Raw genomic sequence first — 21393 nt, 5'->3', positions numbered from 1 at the left:
TGTAATCTTGATATCTTGGCAAAAGTATTCCAAAAAACATGTCCAAGCATCAGTGTTCTCTGTCTCCACTATGGCCCATGCCACAGGGTACATGTCATCATTGGCATCTACACCCACAGCTGCTAAAAATTGACCTCCATAAGGTCCTTTTAAGTGGCAGCCATCCAAACCTACAAGCTTCCTACAATTCTCTATGAAAGTAGTTTTTAGTGGTTGCAAAAATACATAAAATCTGAGAAATTTATCCCTCTCTACACCTGCATCTGGGTTCTCAGTAAGCACCTTGACTGTTGATTCTGGAAGCACCTTCTTCAATTCATGTGCATACCTCCAAACCATACTATATTGCTCCTCATGTGTACCAACAATCTTGATTAGAGCTCTCTTTTTGGCTCTATAAACACAATGCTTGCTGATATCACATTTTAGGTCATTGACAATTTTTTTCTGGAAGGCAGCCACAGGCCAAGTAGGATTCATCCTTATCTCTGTCTCATAGTAATCTGCAATCTACTTGGAATTGATCTGCTTTTGCTTGAAGGTAGGCAAGCAGGTGTGTTTAATTTAAATTGTATTTATCTGAAAATTAGGGGTCCCTTGGTATGAAGAAGCATATACCTTCCACTGACAGGGTGGTTGGAAAATATACTTCACTTTCTTCCCAAAGCCCCTCACATTACTTATGGGCCTTCTTTCAACTATTGCATATTTTTTTACTGCTTCTCTAAACATTTTTGAATCTCTAAATAAAAGGCCCAACTTGAATGTGGGCCTTATCATGTCCACCTTCTCATTGAAAACTGGGTAACTAATGGCATCATCATCACTTGAGTTGGCCACCATCCTCTCATCATCAGAACCAGCATAGACAGATGAGGCAGCATCACTTTGTTCATCATCTTTCTCCTCCTCTCCCAAGTCATCAACATTTAGCTTAAATATCAAATCATCATCAGATTCATCTTGTTAGACGCATCTGAATACCAGTGTTAAGTGGCATTTATGTCCACTTAGAGTGCTCTATAAAGGCGTGAATTGATGTTTTGTACTCGAGTTATTTGTGTATTTGATATGTTTTGTAGTGTTTTTGCATTTCAGACATAAATAAAAGAATCAGGAGATTTAGCATTGTTTTGGTGCTAAATTGGTGTTAGGATGGTGCTCAGGAAGATTGCTCGAGGATTGCCAACTCAAACCAGCCAAGAAAATAAGAAAATAAAGATTTTCCAGAAGGTCAGCGCGCGCCCGCGCCGAAGATGCAGAATTACAGCGCGCCCGCGCTGATGAAGCGCGCGCCCGTGCCAGGTCGGGATGAAAGAATCCTGATTCTTTTATAATTTTTGATTTCTGGACTTCTAATCTGCATGGGCTGCTATATAATGACATCTTAAGATCGTTTTTTTAATAACAAGACGTACCAGAGCTTAAGGAGAAGACGTAAGAAGACCGTATAACATAATTCAACCAAGGCGAAGAGGATCTAGTTTATTCTTGTGATTCTTTATTTTAAGTTGTAATCTTGGATGCTAGTTTTCAAATTTTTGAATTTACTCTTGTTTAACGTACTTTGTTTATTATTTATTCAGTATAAAGACTATGTTTATTATACCATGCTTTCATCGGAACCCACGTTGATGATGAGTCCGATTATGGGCTAATCGTTATCATGGGGTTCTAGCGGATTTACTTATGAATTTCTTTAGTTAATTTGTTTTGATACCTTAGTGTGTGTTGATTGTATGATATCCTAGTATTGGTTGTGCTTATTCGTCTTATGAGCATCGTGAACTTATAAGATAGCGTGGTAATCTCTAATGAAGCGAAAGTGAATTTAAGGGTTTAGAACTTGCCATGCTAGCATAGGTTCATGTATTTGATATGCATGATTCGTAGGTAATTTGAACCATCTTACTTGCCCTATGTAATCACGATAGATAACTTGTGCATTAAACCGTTATGTTGTCAAATTCTATAGACATATAGGGTCTCAATATAATTGGTGTCTATTCAGCTTCTATCTCTTTTTTGGATGTCTGGTAGTAGGGTATTCGTACAATAAAAGTTGGCGTTTACTAGTTATGTGTTGTCTGATTAATGTCATCACCATTGCATGCTAAGTTTAAGAATAAAAAGTGTATTGAATGAAGTAGTAATGAAGTTAGAATCCCATGTTTGTGTCATATAGTAATCAGTCCCTTTTAATCTCTTAGTTAATGTTCTTTAGTATAATCTGTAGTTAATCTTAGTTATAAACAATCCCAATTTGTTATCATCTTAGCATTGAATAATAACCATATCATTGTTGCATAAGTTCATTGATTAAAGTTAACCTAAACCAGTCTCTGTGGGAACGAACTAGAATTAATTATATATTACTTGCGATCGTGTATACTTGCGTGAATATTAGCGCGTGTTTTCGTCCTAACAACCAGCTCTCATCACTACTTCCTTCATCTCTAAATTCAAAGTCAGAATCATCAGGGTCAGAGAAAGATTTATAGTTGCCCTCTAATCCCTAATATCTTACTCAATGTCTTCTTCACACTATGTGCTAAATGGAAATTGACTGCCATGTTCATATTCATCTGGTGTGGCTTCTCTTGGTGGTGTAGGTTGTCTTAGTGGTGTAGGATGTCTTGGTGCCTTGCTCTGTCTAGGTTTGGTTGGCTTCCTAGGATTACACTTTTGGCTATTGATCTCTTTGCAGGGGACTTTGTATTCTTGAACTTAGGAGGTGTAGTTGTGGGTGGATACCAAATATTCTTTATATCTGGACCTTTAATACCAACATCTCTAATCATATAAAGTATCTCAATTAAACTAATATGATCAGAACTGCAAAAGTCTATGTAATCAATATCTCCACCAACATAGGCCTTGGGGTTATCAGTAAGTTGTCCACCATGATACAGTTTTGTAGTTAAGTACTCAATGACTGCAAATTTAAACATTTTTATTCAGAATCAACAAATGGTAATACTATATTAAAAAACAAAAGGAATCATAATTAAACTAATGTATAAACAGGTACTTTGTGCCCTAACTTAATATTATAACCCAAAGCAGTGAATAAACAAGTAAACAAACCCATACATCATTAAACAACTATACTCAATTACACAAGTAAGGAACGATTGGTTTTCAAGAACTCGAAAACAAACCTGAATAATCAGGGCACTCCCGAGGTGCGTACACATTCGCATCTTCCTTCAACCGTATGAACCAACTTATCTTTTAGGGCTTGATTGCAGAAATCACACTAATCACACTAAGATTAGGAAAAGAGAGGTTAGTTTTTGAAGGGAATGATTTAAGAAGGGGTTAATTTGGGCACGATTTTTGGAAGGGGGCTATCGTATAAGGGGCTATCATATAATTCATATATCTATGTATTATACTAACGCCGTTTGATTTTTTTGATGGCCCAAGCGTGGAGCCCCTCATCTGCTAAAATATTATTTGTTCAATAAATAATTTTTTGAGAGAAACAAATTAGCCACTAGAGTGCAAAAAATGAAATGTTTAAGCCACTCAAGTGCAATTAAGTCTTAATTTAATTTAAATACTGTGCAAATAATTTTAAATTATATATATTTTTAAATAATAATATCAAAAGATATCTATTTTATCAAATATATGTGTCTAGATTTTGATATTACTTTTTGACACAATTTTTATAATTTGTAATTTGTAATTTTTGTTTTTATATTTTTATAATAAATCTCTATTAAAACTATAGGTTTCATAATTTTTCAAATTTTTTAGTGTTACTGAATACTTCATTTGATTCATGTTCTTATTTTTATTTTTAAAATAAATTAGCTACAAAATATATACCAAATTAAAAACTCGTAACATGCATGCAATGTTATTAGACATTCTTTTTCTCGGAATCCACTGAACTAAACTACACTAACCAAAATTTTCTACTTTATTCGGTTTGGTTTGGATTTCATAATATAATAATCTACTAAAAACCTTCGAATTTTATATTTATGTTTGGGTTCAAACTTTCGTTAATTTTTATAGCATTTGGTTCTAATTTGGATCGGGTTTTTAAGCATTAATTTTGGGTTTCGGTTAAAAAATTTAAAAAATCATAATCGACCCTAGCCAATTTGTCTGTTATATGTTTTGTTTTTTAATTTAATTTTATAATCTATATTTTTATGGATTTCAAAAATTATGAAAATTTAAAATAAAATATAAACTATAAAACTATATGGTGCATATCGTCAAAATATTAAAACTATGAGGTACGTATCGTCATTATATAAACTTTTAAAAAAAAATCGATTTTACCTCTGACAGTGGCGGTTATTTGGGACCGAAATTATTAAAAGAATGCAATATGAAGTGAAATTTAAAGTTAAAGGATGTACTCTGCTAAAATTAAAAGTTTAAGTTCAAACCAAAAAAATAAATCTTTATAAGCAGTGCAAAGTGCAATTCACTCTATTATTGCCCGTGCACTTCACATTTTTATTAGATGTCGCCACATGCACATAAAAACTAAACTAAGATACACAAACATAAATCAAAGGTAGTTGTACATCTGTTCGTTCGTCTAGGCGAGTTAGTCGAGTTATGACGGTTTAGCGTGCCGCCGAGACGGGCTGGTGTGCCAAGTCAAGCCGCGGGTTGTGCATGACGAGTCGTGTCGTACCATTTAGACAAGTCGTGTCGTGCCGAATCTCGGTTCAGGATTCATGGACTCGAGTACACCCCGTTCTACTTTATCAGTTGATGCCAAGTTCGAACCAGCCTGCTACAAATTACTTTCAGGCGAATAAAAAGGTGAATCGGACCGATTCGGGCCGATCCGAACCGCCCACTTAGCCATCTGTACTAAAAATTTAAGGTTGTAAATATTTTAATACATAGGGCATCTATGCAAGCTATTGACCATTAACATATTTTACAACATCATTTTTACTAGCGTCACAATCATGAATCATTTGCTAACATTATTAATGTTAGGGCGGCGCCCGGAGCGCGGAGTGAGTCAACACATATTCTCGTATTTATATCTCCTTGTCGGTTAATATATTAAAATTTAACAAAAGAAATGATTAATTATTAAAAGAATTTGTCAAAGTATATTTATTATTTACAACGTCTATCTTTCAATTTATTTAAAAAAATATCATCTTTTTTTATTGAAGTACAAATCATCAATCCAATTTTGAAATTTCGCATATAACCCAAAATTTCGTCTTCGTTATTAAAGGCAACCATTGTTGCGTAATATTTCACTTCCGTTTAAGGTTCAAAATAGCAATGGCCAAGACACTTATATGTAGCAGTACTGGAGACAAACGATGGTCTCTCAACGGAGCAGAGCAACTGCTCTTGTCACCGAAGGAACTCGTGGCATAGGGTCTGAGGAGTCATTTGGTTCAAGACGTGGTATCGGGTTGAAATTAGGAATCGGGTTAAAGTGGTATGGGGATCAGGTATCATATATGATATCATGTGTTTGGTTGAGTGTTGGAATTACTATTTTTAATTTAAAATATTTTAAGGTAATAATAATAATTTCATTATAAATATTAATTTCATTATTATTTTAATATATTTTTGATTCATAGATTTATTTAATATTAAATATTTATATTTAATTGCTAAAATAAATATTAAAATAGTAGAATTAAAGTTGATACTCATACCACTTCCCCATACTCATCTCCCGACTTGGGTATAAAAATTCATACCTACTTGAATGAGTATCAAATTCAATTTTTCTTAACCAAACACCAGGTACGGGGTTGAAATGACTAAAACCCACATCGAATTCCAATATCTTGAACTATCTTTATTATCTGTTCTTTCCTTTATTTATCTAATGAACAACTTTTTTAAAAATAAAACTGTTATGTGGCCTTATGAACTTGAAGAGTAGGACTAACATGAAATGTTAATTTGACTGGATCCGTATGTGACTTAAAATCGTGCTCCGAACGCGAGATTCTAATGGAATTTGTGGCCTCTGCTTTCAAAGGAAAGCTCAATATTTCAACATCTTAAGGTTTTAGACAGACCGGTTACTTAACACTTACTCTGTAACAAATTATTATCATGAATAGGTCAATAATGCCAGTAGTTGTGGCTAAGGAGACTATAGAGTTCATAGGCGAAGATATGTCGTACGTGATGAGTATTAATTTCGAAGCATCTTATCATCTGTGTCAACTTTCACAACCACTATTAAAGGCATCAGGCACCGGAAACATTGTGCTCGTTTCTTCAGTTGCAGGAGTTTTCGCTTTGTCGATGCTTTCTCTCTATGCATCGACAAAAGGTATGTGCATATGCATTTGAAATTAACTTCGCCTGCACATAGGTTTACTTACAAATGGTGCTACAAAAAATGCAGGAGCAATGAACCAACTAACCAAAAGCTTGGCATGCGAATGGGCGAAGGATAACATTCGCGTTAATTGTGTAGCACCATGGGCAATCAAAACTGCAATGCTCGAAGATCTTAAAGTAAGGGATCCCAGTCTATTTTTGCTACTTAATTCTTACTGTTAACATATATAATGATATTATATTATTGGATAGTATCATTATTATAATAGTTTCCTTGTTAGAATATTTTTCTTTATTATGTATGGTTGTTAGATATATAATCCCCTCTTCTATTGTAATCAAGAACAAGTCATATTATAATACAACTATATTTTTCTCTCTTCTCTCCATACTTTATCATGATATCAAGAGTTATGGTTCGATCCGGGATAGGTTGATGATGAATTATATCAGGTTGGGTTCCACATGTTGGGTTTAAAATATGTGTTCTAATTATTATTTCTTCTCATCTTTTTCTTATTCAAATCGGTTATTTTCTCTTTTTTAGATGATTTTGAATCTTAATCATGACTATTTTTTTCGTAAACAAAATTGATTTTGGTTGAAGTTTTTTCTGCTGATTTTGGTTGGAACTCTTGTGCAATTTTTCTGCTGGTTTGGTTGGGACTCTAATGCACACTCTCGGTCTCGCATTGATGATATTGGCTCCTTGATAATATTATTTTTTTTTCTTTCGCTCTCATCTTCCTTTCTTTTTCTCGTGTTGATGATGGGGTAGCCCTACGCACAGATGTTAACATATATAATGATATTATATTATTTGATAGTTTCATTATTATAATAATTTTTTTGTTAGGATATTTTCCTTTATTATGTATGGTTGTTAGCTATATAAGTCTCTTTTCTATTGTAATCAAGAACAAGTCATATTATAATAAAACCCTACTTTTATCTATTTTCTCCATACTTTATCATGGTATCAAGAGCTATGATTCGATCCGGGATAAGTTGATGATGAGTTATATCGGGTTGGGTTCCATGTTGGGTTTAAAACATGTGTTATGATTATTATTTCTTTTTCAAATCGGTTATTTTTTTCTTTTTCCTGGATATTTAGTGTTTTAATCATTATTATTGTTTTTTTCTTCGATTTGGTTGGATTTCTCAGGGGTACTTGATTTTGGTTGAAGTTTTTTTTCTGCTGATTTTGGTTGAGACTCTCATACAACTTTTGTGCTGGTTTTGGTTGGAACTCTCATATAATATTTCTGCTGATTTCGGTTGGGACTCTAATACACACTCCCGACCTCACTTTGATGATATTGGCTCATTGATGATATTATTTTTTTCTCTTTCTTTCCCTCTCATCTTCCTTTTCTTTTCTCGTGTTGATGATGGGGGTAGCCCTAGGCACATCTGTATACTTCTCCGCCTTTTATTTTATTTTATCTGGTGCTTTAGGCATATTGGCCCTTCGCGGAATTGGTGTAGGTTATTTGTTGTTCTAGGCACATTGGTTTAGTTTATTTGGTATACTAGACATATTGGCCCTTTGAGAGATTGATTTTGTTTATTTGATGCTCAAGTCACATTGGCCATTTGAGGGATTAGTTTAGTTTATTTGGTTCTCTAGGCACATTGGCCTTTCACGGGGATTGGTTTGGTTTATTTAGTGCTCTAGGCACATTGGTTTAGTTTATCTGGTACTCTAGGCACACTGACCCTTCGCGGGATTTGATTAAATTTGGATACAATTTGAATTGGGATACGGTTTTTATTTGGTTGAGGATTGGATACAATTTGTTGACTTGGATTCAGTAATTTGGAGTTTGTATTGGGTTAAAGTTTGATTTGGATTTAGATTCAGTTTCGCATGCAGTTTTGGTATTGTTTTCGATGGTTGCAGATTTGTTAGTTTGGTGATTTGATTGATTTGTTTTGTTTTGGGTTGTTGCGTCTTTGGACGATTTCTCTTTTGTTGCTGCGTTCTCCTTTGTTGTTGCGTCTTTGGATTCGTTTGGAAGTTTTTGGTCTGTTTGAATTCGTAACTCTGTTTTGGTATTTGTTTGGATGCTCTTGAATTTGGTGTTGCAGCTTTGGATTTGTTTGGTTACGTGGCTCAGTCTCTTGGTTGGCAAACTCCCGATTCAACATCGTAAGTTTGAGGGGATGTTAACATATATAATGATATTATATTATTGGATAGTTTCATTATTATAATAGTTTTCTTGTTAGAATATTTTCATTTATTATGTATGGTTGTTGGCTATATAATATTATCTTCTATTGTAATCAAGAATAAGTCATATTGTAATAAAACTATACTTTTCTCTCTACTCTCCGTACTTTATCACTTACTTCTTACTATTTTGGGAGAATGACAATAAAAATGTTGAAATATGCCTAGTGTTAGAAAAAAATGCTTTGATTGTTCTATAATTATGCAGGTGCAGTCTCCAGAATACAGGGAGAATCTTGATAAAATGGTTTCTCAGACTCGGATACGCCGCCTCGGGGAGCAAAATGAAGTTTCAACATTAGTGATATTTCTTTGCTTACCTGCAGCTTCGTACATCACTGGCCAGATAATCTGTGTTGATGGAGGCCGTACAGTATCTGGTTACTAATAAGTAATTGTATCTACATCTATGTGATAGCTTTATATGTATCAATCGGAATAAATTGTACTCTGCATTTTCATGTTTATCTAGGGACAGTACATTGTATTTCACATCCTGTATGATTGCTACTTTTATCTGTATTAATCAGAATATATTTTACTTTGCTTTTCCTTGTTTATCTACCGACGATAAATTGTACTTGGCATCCAGTATAATTGCAAGTTGCAACTTTTATCTAGGATCTATGTCATTTTCATACGTTACGGGATTAAGTAGCAGATTAAATAGCAAGCTTATTTGAGAACTTGATTGTTTTGTTAAGGTTAATAATGATGCAGTAGCTATAGGTAAGCAGACCTGCAGACTATAGACTTCATATGTGTCAGAAGATTTTCTCGTCATTTTACCTACTTTCTTTGTATATTAACGGTAACAAAGTCATTTTTTCACAAGTGTTTCTTTGTTTTACGATTATGGTAGGACGAAACTCCAGTATTCAAAGAAAATGTCAATGGCCAGGACAGTTATAGGTAGCGGTGGAGATAAACGATGGTGTCTCGACGGGGCAACTGCCCTTGTCACAGGCGGAACTCGTGGCATAGGGTCTGATCACTGATGTTCCGCAACTAATATTATCATCTCATCTTTCCTCTTTTTTTACCTGATGCTTTTTTTTGGCTTTAACACATGACCTGTTTAATTTAACTGAATAGGCATGCAATAATAGAAGAGCTTGCGGGGTTCGGAGTATCAATATATACATGTTCTCGCAGCCAGAAAGACATTGATAAATGTTTACAGGACTGGAAAATCAAAGGTTTTAAAGTTACAGGATCAGTTTGTGACTTAAAATCGCGATTTTGATTTTTCATTCAAAATAGCAAGCGCCTTGTCTGGTTTTCTTGAATATTTTGGGAGGTAATTGTTGAGTAACCAGCTCATCTAAAGGCCCCAATCTCAAAAACCCATTAATGGATCGAAGAGTGGAACACCGGAGCCCATCTTTGGGGCATTAATTGCCTTTAGTGTCCACATTAAATTGTGAGAATGTTGGGGTTGCTGGGAATCGAACCTTAGTTCTCCCATCAGCCTAAGTTCTAGGTGTTAGAGGAAGGCCCAATAGGATCATATATTTAACAGTAATAGATTACAATTCTCACGTTTATATGACAGATTAATTATTATGTTTAGGTTAATAATGCTGCAGTTGTTGTGGTTAAGGAGACTACAGAGTTCACGACTGAAGATATGTCTTACATGATGAGTATCAATTTTGAAGCATCTTATCATCTGTGTCAAATTGCACAACCGTTACTAAAGGCATCAGGCACCGGAAACATAGTGTTCATTTCCTCAGTCGCTGGAGTTGTAGCTTTTCCGGTGCTTTCTATCTATGCATCGTCAAAAGGTGTGTAAAATTATGAACATTTAAGTTCTGTTTGTGCACACATATATTAACATACATTTGAAAATGCAGGAGCAATCAACCAACTGACCAAATGCTTGGCATGTGAATGGGCAAAGGTAATATTCGTGTTAATTGTGTTGCACCCTGGGTAATCAAAACCACAATCCTTGATGATATTGAAGTAAGGAATACAATCTTTATCTCATACTTAGTTCTTGGTGTTAAAAATAATATAAGAGCCATATGAAGCCTTCATCTAACACGTTAAGATTTTAGATGAGCTGGTTACTCAATACTAGATGTATTTTACTTTTTTTAGGCTATGTTAGCAATAGCAACTCCCTCAAATTGTCAGGTTTAGAATATATAATGCGTAATTTGCAAAATTAAATTATATCAGGGGCAGGCTCCTGGATACATGGAGAAGATTAATGGCATGGTTTCTCGGACTCCAATTAGCCGCCCTGGAGAGCCAAGTGAAGTTTCAGCATTAGTGATATTTCTCTGCTTACCTGCAGCTTCATATATTACTGGCCAGATAATCTGTGTTGATGGAGGCCATACAGTTTCGGGTTATTGATAGATAAAGATTGTTGAGTAATGTATGATCCAGTTAGAGCTTTGATCTAACAACTCGAGGTTTTAGATGTCTTGGTTTAGCCATTGTTGTTTCATTTAGGTTTTTGTTTCTCACATTGTATTATCTTCAAGTGCATCATATTTGGAGGATCTGTATGCTGTTTAAACCAGAATTCTTCGAGTCTTCAATAACAGACCATGAAGTGCCTGTTTCTTTAATGTTTCTTTAAATCGAAATTAGATAACAAACCTACAAGCATAAGGCACGTAACTCAATTAAATTAACGATAATTAAATACATAGTTTTGATCAGTTTAGAGCCAACTTGCTGCAGGTGGAACTGCTAAAAGACATAGAATGTTAAGTTTAATACCAAAAATAAATAGATTTCGTAGTGCCTAAAATTGACTTAGCATGCAGATATGCTGCAGTTCAAGATAAAATTAGTATGCTCGAGTTTCAAACCAAGAAACGCTGAATACATAAGTAGCATTTAGGCGGGCTGCAGAGAAACACACGTGAAACACACGTGAAAAATGAAGTTTCACGTCTGCAATTAGGCGGGCTGCAGAGCAGAATGAAGTTTCAGCATTAGTAGCATTTCTTTGCTTACCTGCAGCTTCCAGTGTTGATGGAGGCCATAAAATTTCCGGTTATTGATCAGTAATTATTGTGATAAATTGTTGAAGATGAACCGTAAATTCGAATGTTAACAATTTGTCTAGTTGTCTTTCATATTTACCAGGGATGGATAAAATCTGTAATGTTATCCAAACCCTTCTCTGCAGCTTTTCTTTACTAAACGTTTGTTTCTCTCACTCAATTTCTCTATCTTACATAAGGTGGATAAGGTGGATAAGGGAATAGCCGGCAACTCTCTTGTCAACATCAACTCTCTAACTGAACCTTCTATGACACCGAATTGGCTAATTTTTATTGGTGAGAATTTTTGTTCATATCCAGATAACTCCATTACTATAAGGCCTTTTGGGAGATCCCAAAAACAAACCCGTGCGGGCTCTGTCCAAAACGGACAATATCATACTAAAACAGATATTAATGTGGAGTTAGGCTTACTTAGCCCAACAGGTCCATCATAATTACGTAAATGAACTTGTCAAAATTGTACAATCAAGATTCAGAGCAAGAAACGTGTTGGATACATAAAAAGCAATTTTAATGATAGAAGCATGCGCTGCATTATTAAAGGCATTCAGTGATTAAATACAATTTTGTTTCTTTTCAAGCTTCAAGATAGCAATGGCCAAGACAGTTGCAGGTAGCGGTGGAGATAAACGATGGTCTCTAGACGGAGCAACCGCCCTCGTCACCGGTGGAACTCGTGGCATAGGGTTCATTGCCCACAACTTATACTATTCCCTCTCTTACTGTTTTTTTCTACTTGATGGATCAATGTGTTTCCTTTTATTTATCTGATTTTTTGCTTTGTTATAGAAATCAGCCGATTTTTCAAAAATCGCTGATAAATCGCTCAAAAATTGGTCAAAAATATTTGTCCGATTTGACCGATTTTCGATAAATCATCCGATTTTTTCAAAATCGTCCGATAAATCGTAAATCGGTACCTCAACAGAATAGTTCCGATTTCCAAAATCTGTAACGCTGGTTTTTCAATTAACATGAACTCTAAATTTGCCTGCATAGGCATGCAATTGTAGAGGAGCTGGCAGGGTTCGGAGCATCAATCTATACATGTTCTCGCAACCAGAAAGACATTGATAAATGCTTAGAGGAATGGAAACTCAAAGGATTTAAAGTTACAGGATCAGTTTGTGACTTAAAATCGCGATCTGAACGTGAACAGCTAATGAACTCTGTGGCCTCTGCTTTCAATGGAAAGCTCAATATACTGGTAAAATGTCGTGAAACGTTCTTGAAAATTGCTTCAGGTGGATTATTTCAACAACTTTACATGACAAGTTAAATTTTTTGTTAAAGGTCAATAATGCTGCATTAGCTATAAGCAAGGAGACTCAAGATTTCACAGCAGAAGATGTTTCCAACATAATGAGTGTTAATTTTGAAGCGCCTTATCATCTGTGTCAACTTTCACAGCCGTTGCTAAAGTCCTCAGGCACCGGAAACATTGTATTCATTTCGTCTATTGCTGGAGTTTTAGCTTTGCCTCTAATTTCTCTCTACTCATCGTCAAAAGGTATTATTTTTCCCGTGCCCTCCGCACCCGTATTCCATATTATATTTATCCAATTCCGTATTGCCGCACTACGCACTCGCACTTTGGAACTGTGTCCTTGCTTCCTAGTCGAAAACTAATGTGTATGAGAAAATGCAGGAGCAATCAACCAACTGACCAAGAATTTGGCATGCGAGTGGGCGAAGGATAATATTCGTGTTAATTGTGTTGCGCCCTGGATTATTAGAACTAAAATGTTCGAAAGTCTTGAAGTAAGGATTAATCTACATGATCCCTCCGTTCTTAAATAATTGTCGTTTTGATTTTAGACACGCAGATGAGTAAAAACTAAAGCGGCAATTAATTTAGAAACATCGAAAAATATTTCTTGTTTGTTAATAACAATCTTACGGCCATTTCTTTTCTTCATGAATATTGTAGGATGAGAGTCCAGAATTCCGGGAGAACTTTAAGGCTATACTTTCTCGGACTCCGTTTCGCAGGGCCGGAGAAGAAACTGAAGTTTCAGCATTAGTAGCATTTCTCTGCTTACCTGCAGCTTCATACATTACCGGTCAGATTATTTGTGTTGACGGAGGCCATACAATTTCCGGTTAAATTTGAACAGGACAGAGTCACATGAGACTGAAATGGGTGCTTCTAATCCTGAATAAACAGAATTTTTAGTAATAAAGCTGGTCATTTCTTTGCCAGAAGCTTGTACTTGTAATGTGATCTTTAAGTGTGCTTCAAGAGTCTTTGGAAGAACAAAATCATCTGCTTCTGTATTTTGGCTTTGGTTCTTGTAGCTGCAATCTGAGATGAATCTTAATCACTTGTATCGCGTTAAGTTTTCCAAAGGCACCTAGAGTTATGAGGAAGGAACACCAATCGTCAATAGCCATCATAGAAAGCCTGTGTTTGCAGTACTTCCATGGTTCTACCAACCTGCCCTACAGAACTGCTGGAATGCAACGCGAAAATCATGGCTGATCAAGGGCCCTTGTCTGCCAGCCCCAGCTGCGGCAACCAAGCATTCAAAGTCCCTTCAGGCTCATCTTACATGATCACATCAATCAGCCCTAAAGGTCAGAACCAACATCCAACCAGCAAAACTCATCCCAAATACATACGCGAGCACATATCTCATTTAGCAAGGAATTTAAGTGGATCGAGCAGGAACAGTTAATAACACAAGCAGTAACACCCTTGTAATACAGAATTGCACTGACAATACTTTGCATTTACAAGTACCTATGATCATACATCACATGTCACACCTACAATAAAGATACTAAAACTCCCCCGCCCCCCCCCCCCCAAAACTGAGTCACCTACATAGTGCGACTATTTAACTGGCAAATCGCAAACTGCACATGTGGTAGGAGTCCCGGGAGAAGGGTGCAGATCTCCTGTGGATTATTATCAGACTTTACCCACTACAGGTGCAAGCCAAACACGTAAAATGATGAACAGAAATGATGCCTTCTATAAAGAGCAATAGTAACTGTACATCGTAAAAGTGAGTAAACTATTTCCCTTTTTGCTTAAAATTTCCAGGGAAAACTGTCCAGAATGGCATACCAAGTGACTAATAACTTAACCAATAGGGCTCAGATTAAGAAATACCTAATGGACCAAAATTTACAACTCGGCACACAATCATCTCATTAATATGAGACCAGACAGATGTTAATCTAATTGTTTTCTATTATTTAATCAAAAGACATAATAGAAATATTCACAGAAAAGATAACAAAACACTTACTGTATATCTCCCCATCAGATTATATCTTTCCATGAAATATCACTAATTTCGAGAAACAGACTATATCTAAGGGAAACTTGTGATCCCTGGGGGTCAAGCACACTTTACCTGTTCATATAAGCAGAAACCCCTAATGTCTAAATTCTGTGTGTATAGTATAAATTTCTTAAACTTATCAAGCAAAAATGCCAGTTTTATCTTTTACCAAAAAAGATTTGCAGGCTAAGCACCAGTCTAAACCCAAATTTTCAGATTCTTTTTTTTGACAATTATGGCTTATAGCCTTACAAATGAGTATATGTTCTAAAGAATACTCGCGGTGAGCCAGAGTCGAACACAGGACCTGACCTGACCACTTAGGCTATCCAATCCTTATCCAAAAACTAAGGCAAAATTTGGGTGCTCAGTATACAGATAGGATTATCTAGATTGTAATACCACATGAGCAGAAACACCATCCTGTAAATACTAATGTAAACAGGTTTTTCTATCCCCAGCAGCATTTCAATACTATATAATTAGAAGACATATCTCTGTCTTGTCACTACTCACTAGTATTAGTTTTAGATTATTGATTTTCCTATATTAGTCATTCAGAAAATTAGATGAAATTAAGAATTAACCGAAGATAATAGATAAAAGCATCCTTTTAAAATTAGACATTTCTATAATTTGCCCACAAAACACAACAGGAAACACAAGATTGCAAAAATGATATGGTTGAATATCAATTTTGCATGAAATTGCTGGGACGCTTGTATAGTAAAGAGAGCTGAAGCAGCATTTATATGACAAGGATGAAACAAAATGTATGAAGAGTGACAGCAAAAACTACATCCAAGACTGCAGCCATAGTAATCAAGTTAACAAGTCAACATAATAAAATATATACATAAGAAAGAGCAAAATTCTTAAGAATGAAATGTATATTAGAGAATGGACACAGTGTAAACCGTGGGATGGTAAACTGATAATGATTCATATTGATGCTAAAATCCAAAACATTACATGTGAAGATATGGCAATAAGTAACCAAGTAGTGAAAGCCAGAGCAATGGAAATGTCATATCTAGCACAGGGGATATTCGAATGAGGCTTGCAAAAACCCAAGTCTTTCGCATACAAAACTGCAACCCCTGCTGATGAGCATGCAGCTGCAAGTGATAACGTAGCAGTCACCTGCAATTTATAAATTCAAAATATTATCTATTTTAAATACTTGCTGAAAAGCTTGAAACCACATTGTGCCACTAAAATGTACTTAAGACGGGGTAGGCAAGAGCTGAGAGCATCCTAGTGTCCATGAAAAACTCACGGAGCATACAGACTTGAGATTATAAGTAAAAGGTTTAAGGGATAAGCTGAATACCCAATCACCAACAACAAAAAGGCTGATTAGAACTGGATTTTGAAGGTCTTTCTTTATCTTTAAAGCATAAACATCAAGGCATGCAAGTCCAAAGCTCCATAAAACTTGAAGCCCCATCGACGCTATCAAATAACTGTGTGAAAAGAAATTTTGTCATAAAGAACAGCAAACGGCTTAATGATTACAGGATTATATCTATGAAACCATTAAAAATGAATTTCGAGGGTGTTAGAAAGAAAAAAAAAAGATTAGAGCACTCAGACAATAAAAAGTACTAAACCATAAGATGCTGGTTGACATGTACCAATGCTAATTAGAGTACAAAACTCTTTTTAATTTCCTAACCTGTCACTCTGCTCTCTTACCATAGAGACAACCTGTTAGAAGACCCCAGAGCCCAGACTTAACTTTTCCTTCGAACTTCTTGGATGGAATAAACAATAGGCCACTGGCATCTACAAAAAGAAGATATTTGGGGGCCTTATGCTGTACTATAGACCAGATAATTATCCCAGAGAAGTTAATTGTTCACAAGGTTTTTGCTACACACAAGTACTCGTCTCTTTTGTAATATATATATCATATTTAACTTATAAAGTCGAGCAAATGCATCTAAACCTAGATGTGAGTTGCATGATTTTATAGATACAAGTCAACTGTGAGTACGTGAAAGTAAGTGTATACTAATTCTCAATATTCCATGGATATTGCTATTTCGCCATAACTAGATGTAAAACTTCAAAATTTTAAACACAGTAAGAGCTTTTCCAAATACTTTTCAAGAATTTCACTGCTAGCATGCATGTTGTCCTTGTACTCTTATAGAAGCCATGATGCTTTAAAATTGTTATAAATATCAGTATCAATGCGAAGTAAAAGGGACTCATTCCTAAAAATGCATCAGTTTTCATTGAAATGAATCAAGAACCATTTTTCTTTTAATGATGTATGCTTTGTTTAGATAGACACTCCACTGGAAAGCACCGTACATGCTCAAAGAACATATCTACAAGCTAATCTATGACCTATGTTACCACTATACACCTTATTATACTAGAAAATGCCAAATTTTTATGTAAAAAATATGTACAAATAGCTTGTAATTATAAAATCAAAGACCATCATTCACAGGCAACTTCATCTAACTATATATAAAATTAAAGACCATCACTCACAGGCAACTTCATCTAACTATATATAAAATCAAAGACCATCATTCACAGGCAACCTCATCTAACTAATAATAACAAGATAATATTACAAATAAGGTTGAACCACTGACCACACACTTCAAGAAGACATCTATTACTTTAACTCCACTTGAGCAATGAATATTTACTATTTACATTTCACAATTCAACGCACATACTTGTGCAGTAACCAAAGAGAACATCTGAAAACACACTTGAACCCAACTCCCATGTAGAGCCGAATAGTTGTCCTTCATCAAATTATCTAATTGTAACAATCTAAAAAGCAGTAGTTTCTAAATTACCAACAAAAACACACTCAGGCACCAATTACCATCAATTTAGAAGTACTTAAGGCTGGTTATCTCCAGTGAATCAATAGTTATATCAGTTAATTATCTAATTGCAGAAACATCATCTCCACTCACCCGAGTACGATAAGGTTTGTGTAAATCCTATACTATATACTTAGATTTACTTTATTACAACATTATCCAAAAAATTGTTACTCTAATGCAGTCAACCAAAACAACCCGAAAATCAAAATACCATCTTGCATACAAATTCAAACACAAATGTCACAAACAAAATAAACTGCAAAAACCCGAAAAAGGCAAAAACCATCCCCTACATTATTACTAAATCAAGTCACAATCTTGCACACACATTCAAACACAAATGTCACAAACAAAATAAACTTGAAAACCCATAAAAAATCAAAACCCAAAAACAAGAAATGTACCAAAAAGCAGTGTAACCAGAAAAGCCTCTAGCAGAAACCATAACTCCAATAGAAGCTGCAGCACACAAAAACTGACCAATCCTCAAAACCAACCCACTCATCATTCCAGGACTTCCAATCAATTTCTTCATTTTCTTATCCTCTAAAACCACCAAAACTATCAAAAATCCTAATAAAAACTCAAGATTTCACACAGATTCTACACATTACAATCAATACTCACAGAATCTATCTCTAAATGCATATTCAACAAAACCCCACAAGATGAGTTCTTGAAAAAGTGGGATCTGGGTGGTTTTTGAGTGAGATTGGGTTAAATAAAATGACCCTTTTCCAAGAAAACCATTTGGGTTGATGAAAAACCCAAAAAGATGTGGTTTTGATTATGTTTAATTTGACTGCATTTTTTAGTACAAAAGAGTATTTAACGGTAACGGAGGTTTTGTCTCACCTTTTTCTTATTTTTAGCTTTGGACTCGTTCCGACAAAAGGTTGGAGGGTCTACGTAGATGTGGATGTAAGATTCATTTTAACAGATTTAATTTAACAGACTTTGGTTCCGTGATTCTAAAAATTATCGATTTTATTGATTGATCATTCGAATATTTATTATAAATTTTTTTATTTATTCAATTTTCAAAATTTGATTAATTAATATATATTACTCTATTTTTTACATATATTTGAATATTTTTTAATTAATCATTGCAGTATCTGTTTTAAAAAATTACCAATATTATCGGTTGATCACCCGATTAATCGTTGTAATATATTCTATAAATTTGATTTTTTAATTCGATTAACTGCTGCACTTTTTTCATAAATTAATATATTTAATTTAATAAATTAATTATTTTTATATTTTATTAAACATTACTGATTAATACTTCAATTAATTAATCCGATTAATTACTAACTGTCCAATTTTTAAATGTTAGCTCAATTTTAGAATAATGATTCGATATTAGTTTTTTTTGTCTTGTCGGGTAGAGCACGGGTTTTAGTTTTAAATATTTAGTGTTTGTCTACGTGTGATGTGGATTAGTAGAGTTCATCTAAGCCGTTAAAAAGTTGGCACGTCATATAATTGGTGTTAATCTTACGGTTCAAAATCAGTGTTGAAAGTATGGGGTTAGGTACGTATGAATAGGATACTTTTGTCTTCTTTTTGCCAGTATAGTTCAAATATCCGCAAAGATGAGATTGATACTCCCTCCCTCCCTAAAAATGTTTAATATTTGTGTTTGACACGTTTGTCAATGCACATTTTTTATTGTTAATATCTTAAATTTTGTATTAGTATTATAGTCAAAATAGGAGCAACATTTTAGTAACATAAAAGAACCGGTTCAAAGGATTAAAAAAAGGAAAATCAAAAGAATGTCGAACCTACCGCAAACTACCTCCATTCCTCCCCTCTGCTAGGGTTTGTCCATTTTTAAGTAAATTGAGGGGCTTTTATTGGTTTTCTCCGGTGGAAAGCCTCAACCCCTTCGTTCTCTTTTATTCTCGTTAATTTTCTTTCAATAAAATCCAATTTTTTGGGTGTTTGTGTGTCTATCCTCTTGGAGTGTGTGTTTTGTCTCCTCTTTTGGAGTGATTGTTATGTTTTTGTTTAATCATGCTTGGGTTTATCTGGTGTTGGATCTGTTGAGGACGAATTTATTTATATTTTTGGTATCTGCAAAGCCTGCATCGAATCTGGGACGATGGTGATTATTGCAAGAGCTCACCTTTCACAACCAAAGATTGTTCATCTTTCATGGGTTTACACTTTCGGCATGTCTATAGCTGGTCTCCGTCATGTAGATAGTTGGGGTGCCTTCGGCATGTCTATCGCTGGTGTCCGGCAGGGGTGAGCACAAAAATCCGAATTTCCGGTCCGGTATCCAATTTAAAAAATCTGTAAATTTGGATATTCGATCCGAAATAACCGGACCGGATATCCAATCCGATTTTTTTCCATAAATATGGATACGGATCCGGATCGCATTTTTACAAAAGTTCGGATAACCGGATTCGATCCGGTTTTATTATTTCTAATAAAAAAATAAATTATACATATAATGTATATCATATAACTATTTTTTTAAATAGAAAATTAAGCTTATTTTGGGTTGTGGGCTTTAATCCTCTGACGTCTGACCTTCCCTTTAGTCTTTAGGATTAGCCAATTAGGTCATTCAGATTTTCGGTCATTCATCACTACGGTCTCACTCTCAGAGTCTCAGACTCTCGCCTTCAGCTCTCACGCAACAATAAGCAAATTGCAAAGTGCAAACCCCAGCCCAGATCCCTGACTACATACTATCATCCTGATACAGTGATACTATCACTACTATGCTCCAAAAATGCTAGTTTTAATAACAGATGTTATCTTTATTATAGCTGGGAGTCCAACTTCAGCTGCTAACTATCTGCCCAAAAGTTGTGATTACCAAGCGGTGGGGGTCACTAGTAGTTCGTCGCATGAGCTATCTGATGATGATGATATCGATACATAAGTTGGTCCCTATGAGCAGAGTGACCAGGTTGATGTAAAACATATTAGAAGGTAAATGTGTGCAAAATTAAAAAAAAATGAGATTGTTTGATAGATGTGAGCTTGCTGAGATCGCTGTCATGGTCTTTGTTTATTAATCTACTGGAATGGTTTTATTACTGTATTTTTAAGTAATGTTGCTACTAGCATGCTGCAGATTTTTAAATCAACAGGTCCCGGGCGTGAGTGTTATACTACCGGCATGTTCAAATTTGTCAAGTCATTAGTTCTTGATCTGAGTATATCCAAATTCCAGAGTTGTACTTATATCTCAGTTGGTGTTTGTAGAATTTCTCTACAATATAAATAAGTAGAATCATATTTATTTTTTGTGTCAACTTTGTTTTACTTACTGCAATTTAAATTTATGTACATATTTGTGACAGAATATGTTGTTAAATATTTGGATCTGGATAATCCGTTTTATAATCCGATTTAAATGAATATCCCAATATCCGGATATCCGGTTAAAATGGAACCGGAACCGGACTCAATTTTTAGTGATCCGAAAAACCGGATATCCGGTTATACATTTCATAATCGAACCGGATATCCGGTTTTGCTCACCCCTAGTGTCCGGCACGTAGATAGCTGTGGTGCCGCTTCTCCAATCTCATTTTATGCGATTGGTGTTTCTGAACATTGGGCTAATCATAGTTTTAATGTGATATGATCAATTGCGATGTTGCTATTTTCAGAGATGTTGG

At 35.0% G+C, this 21393-nt stretch overlaps 4 protein-coding genes across 4 annotated transcripts; 3 read left to right on the top strand and 1 right to left on the bottom strand.

Annotated features, from left to right (window-relative positions):
• Positions 1–6153: 6153 nt before the first annotated feature.
• LOC141678675 (tropinone reductase homolog) lies at positions 6154–9056 on the top strand. The gene is made up of 3 exons (XM_074485030.1): positions 6154–6301; positions 6377–6502; positions 8773–9056. Exons 1-3 carry the CDS (start codon positions 6154–6156, stop codon positions 8937–8939), a joined length of 441 nt encoding a protein of 146 aa, XP_074341131.1. The 3' UTR covers positions 8940–9056.
• Positions 9057–9421: 365 nt separating this feature from the next.
• LOC141678985 (tropinone reductase homolog) lies at positions 9422–11431 on the top strand. The gene is made up of 3 exons (XM_074485456.1): positions 9422–10341; positions 10411–10457; positions 10742–11431. The coding sequence occupies exons 1-3, from the start codon at positions 10182–10184 to the stop codon at positions 10919–10921; spliced, it is 387 nt and encodes a 128-aa protein (XP_074341557.1). The 5' UTR covers positions 9422–10181; the 3' UTR covers positions 10922–11431.
• Positions 11432–11965: 534 nt separating this feature from the next.
• Positions 11966–13910, top strand: LOC141678983 (tropinone reductase homolog). The gene is made up of 5 exons (XM_074485453.1): positions 11966–12272; positions 12586–12793; positions 12880–13096; positions 13235–13347; positions 13517–13910. The coding sequence occupies exons 1-5, from the start codon at positions 12181–12183 to the stop codon at positions 13691–13693; spliced, it is 807 nt and encodes a 268-aa protein (XP_074341554.1). The 5' UTR covers positions 11966–12180; the 3' UTR covers positions 13694–13910.
• Positions 13911–15720: 1810 nt separating this feature from the next.
• Positions 15721–18610, bottom strand: LOC141678984 (CASP-like protein 5B2). The gene is made up of 3 exons (XM_074485455.1): positions 18145–18610; positions 16213–16345; positions 15721–16022 (listed from the first exon to the last, which is right to left on the bottom strand). The coding sequence occupies exons 1-3, from the start codon at positions 18273–18275 to the stop codon at positions 15822–15824; spliced, it is 465 nt and encodes a 154-aa protein (XP_074341556.1). The 5' UTR covers positions 18276–18610; the 3' UTR covers positions 15721–15821.
• Positions 18611–21393: the final 2783 nt, after the last annotated feature.

Source organism: Apium graveolens, chromosome 8 (assembly GCF_009905375.1).
Source record: "Apium graveolens cultivar Ventura chromosome 8, ASM990537v1, whole genome shotgun sequence".
NCBI lineage: Eukaryota > Viridiplantae > Streptophyta > Magnoliopsida > Apiales > Apiaceae > Apium > Apium graveolens.
This window is presented reverse-complemented; position numbering and strand designations above follow the sequence as displayed.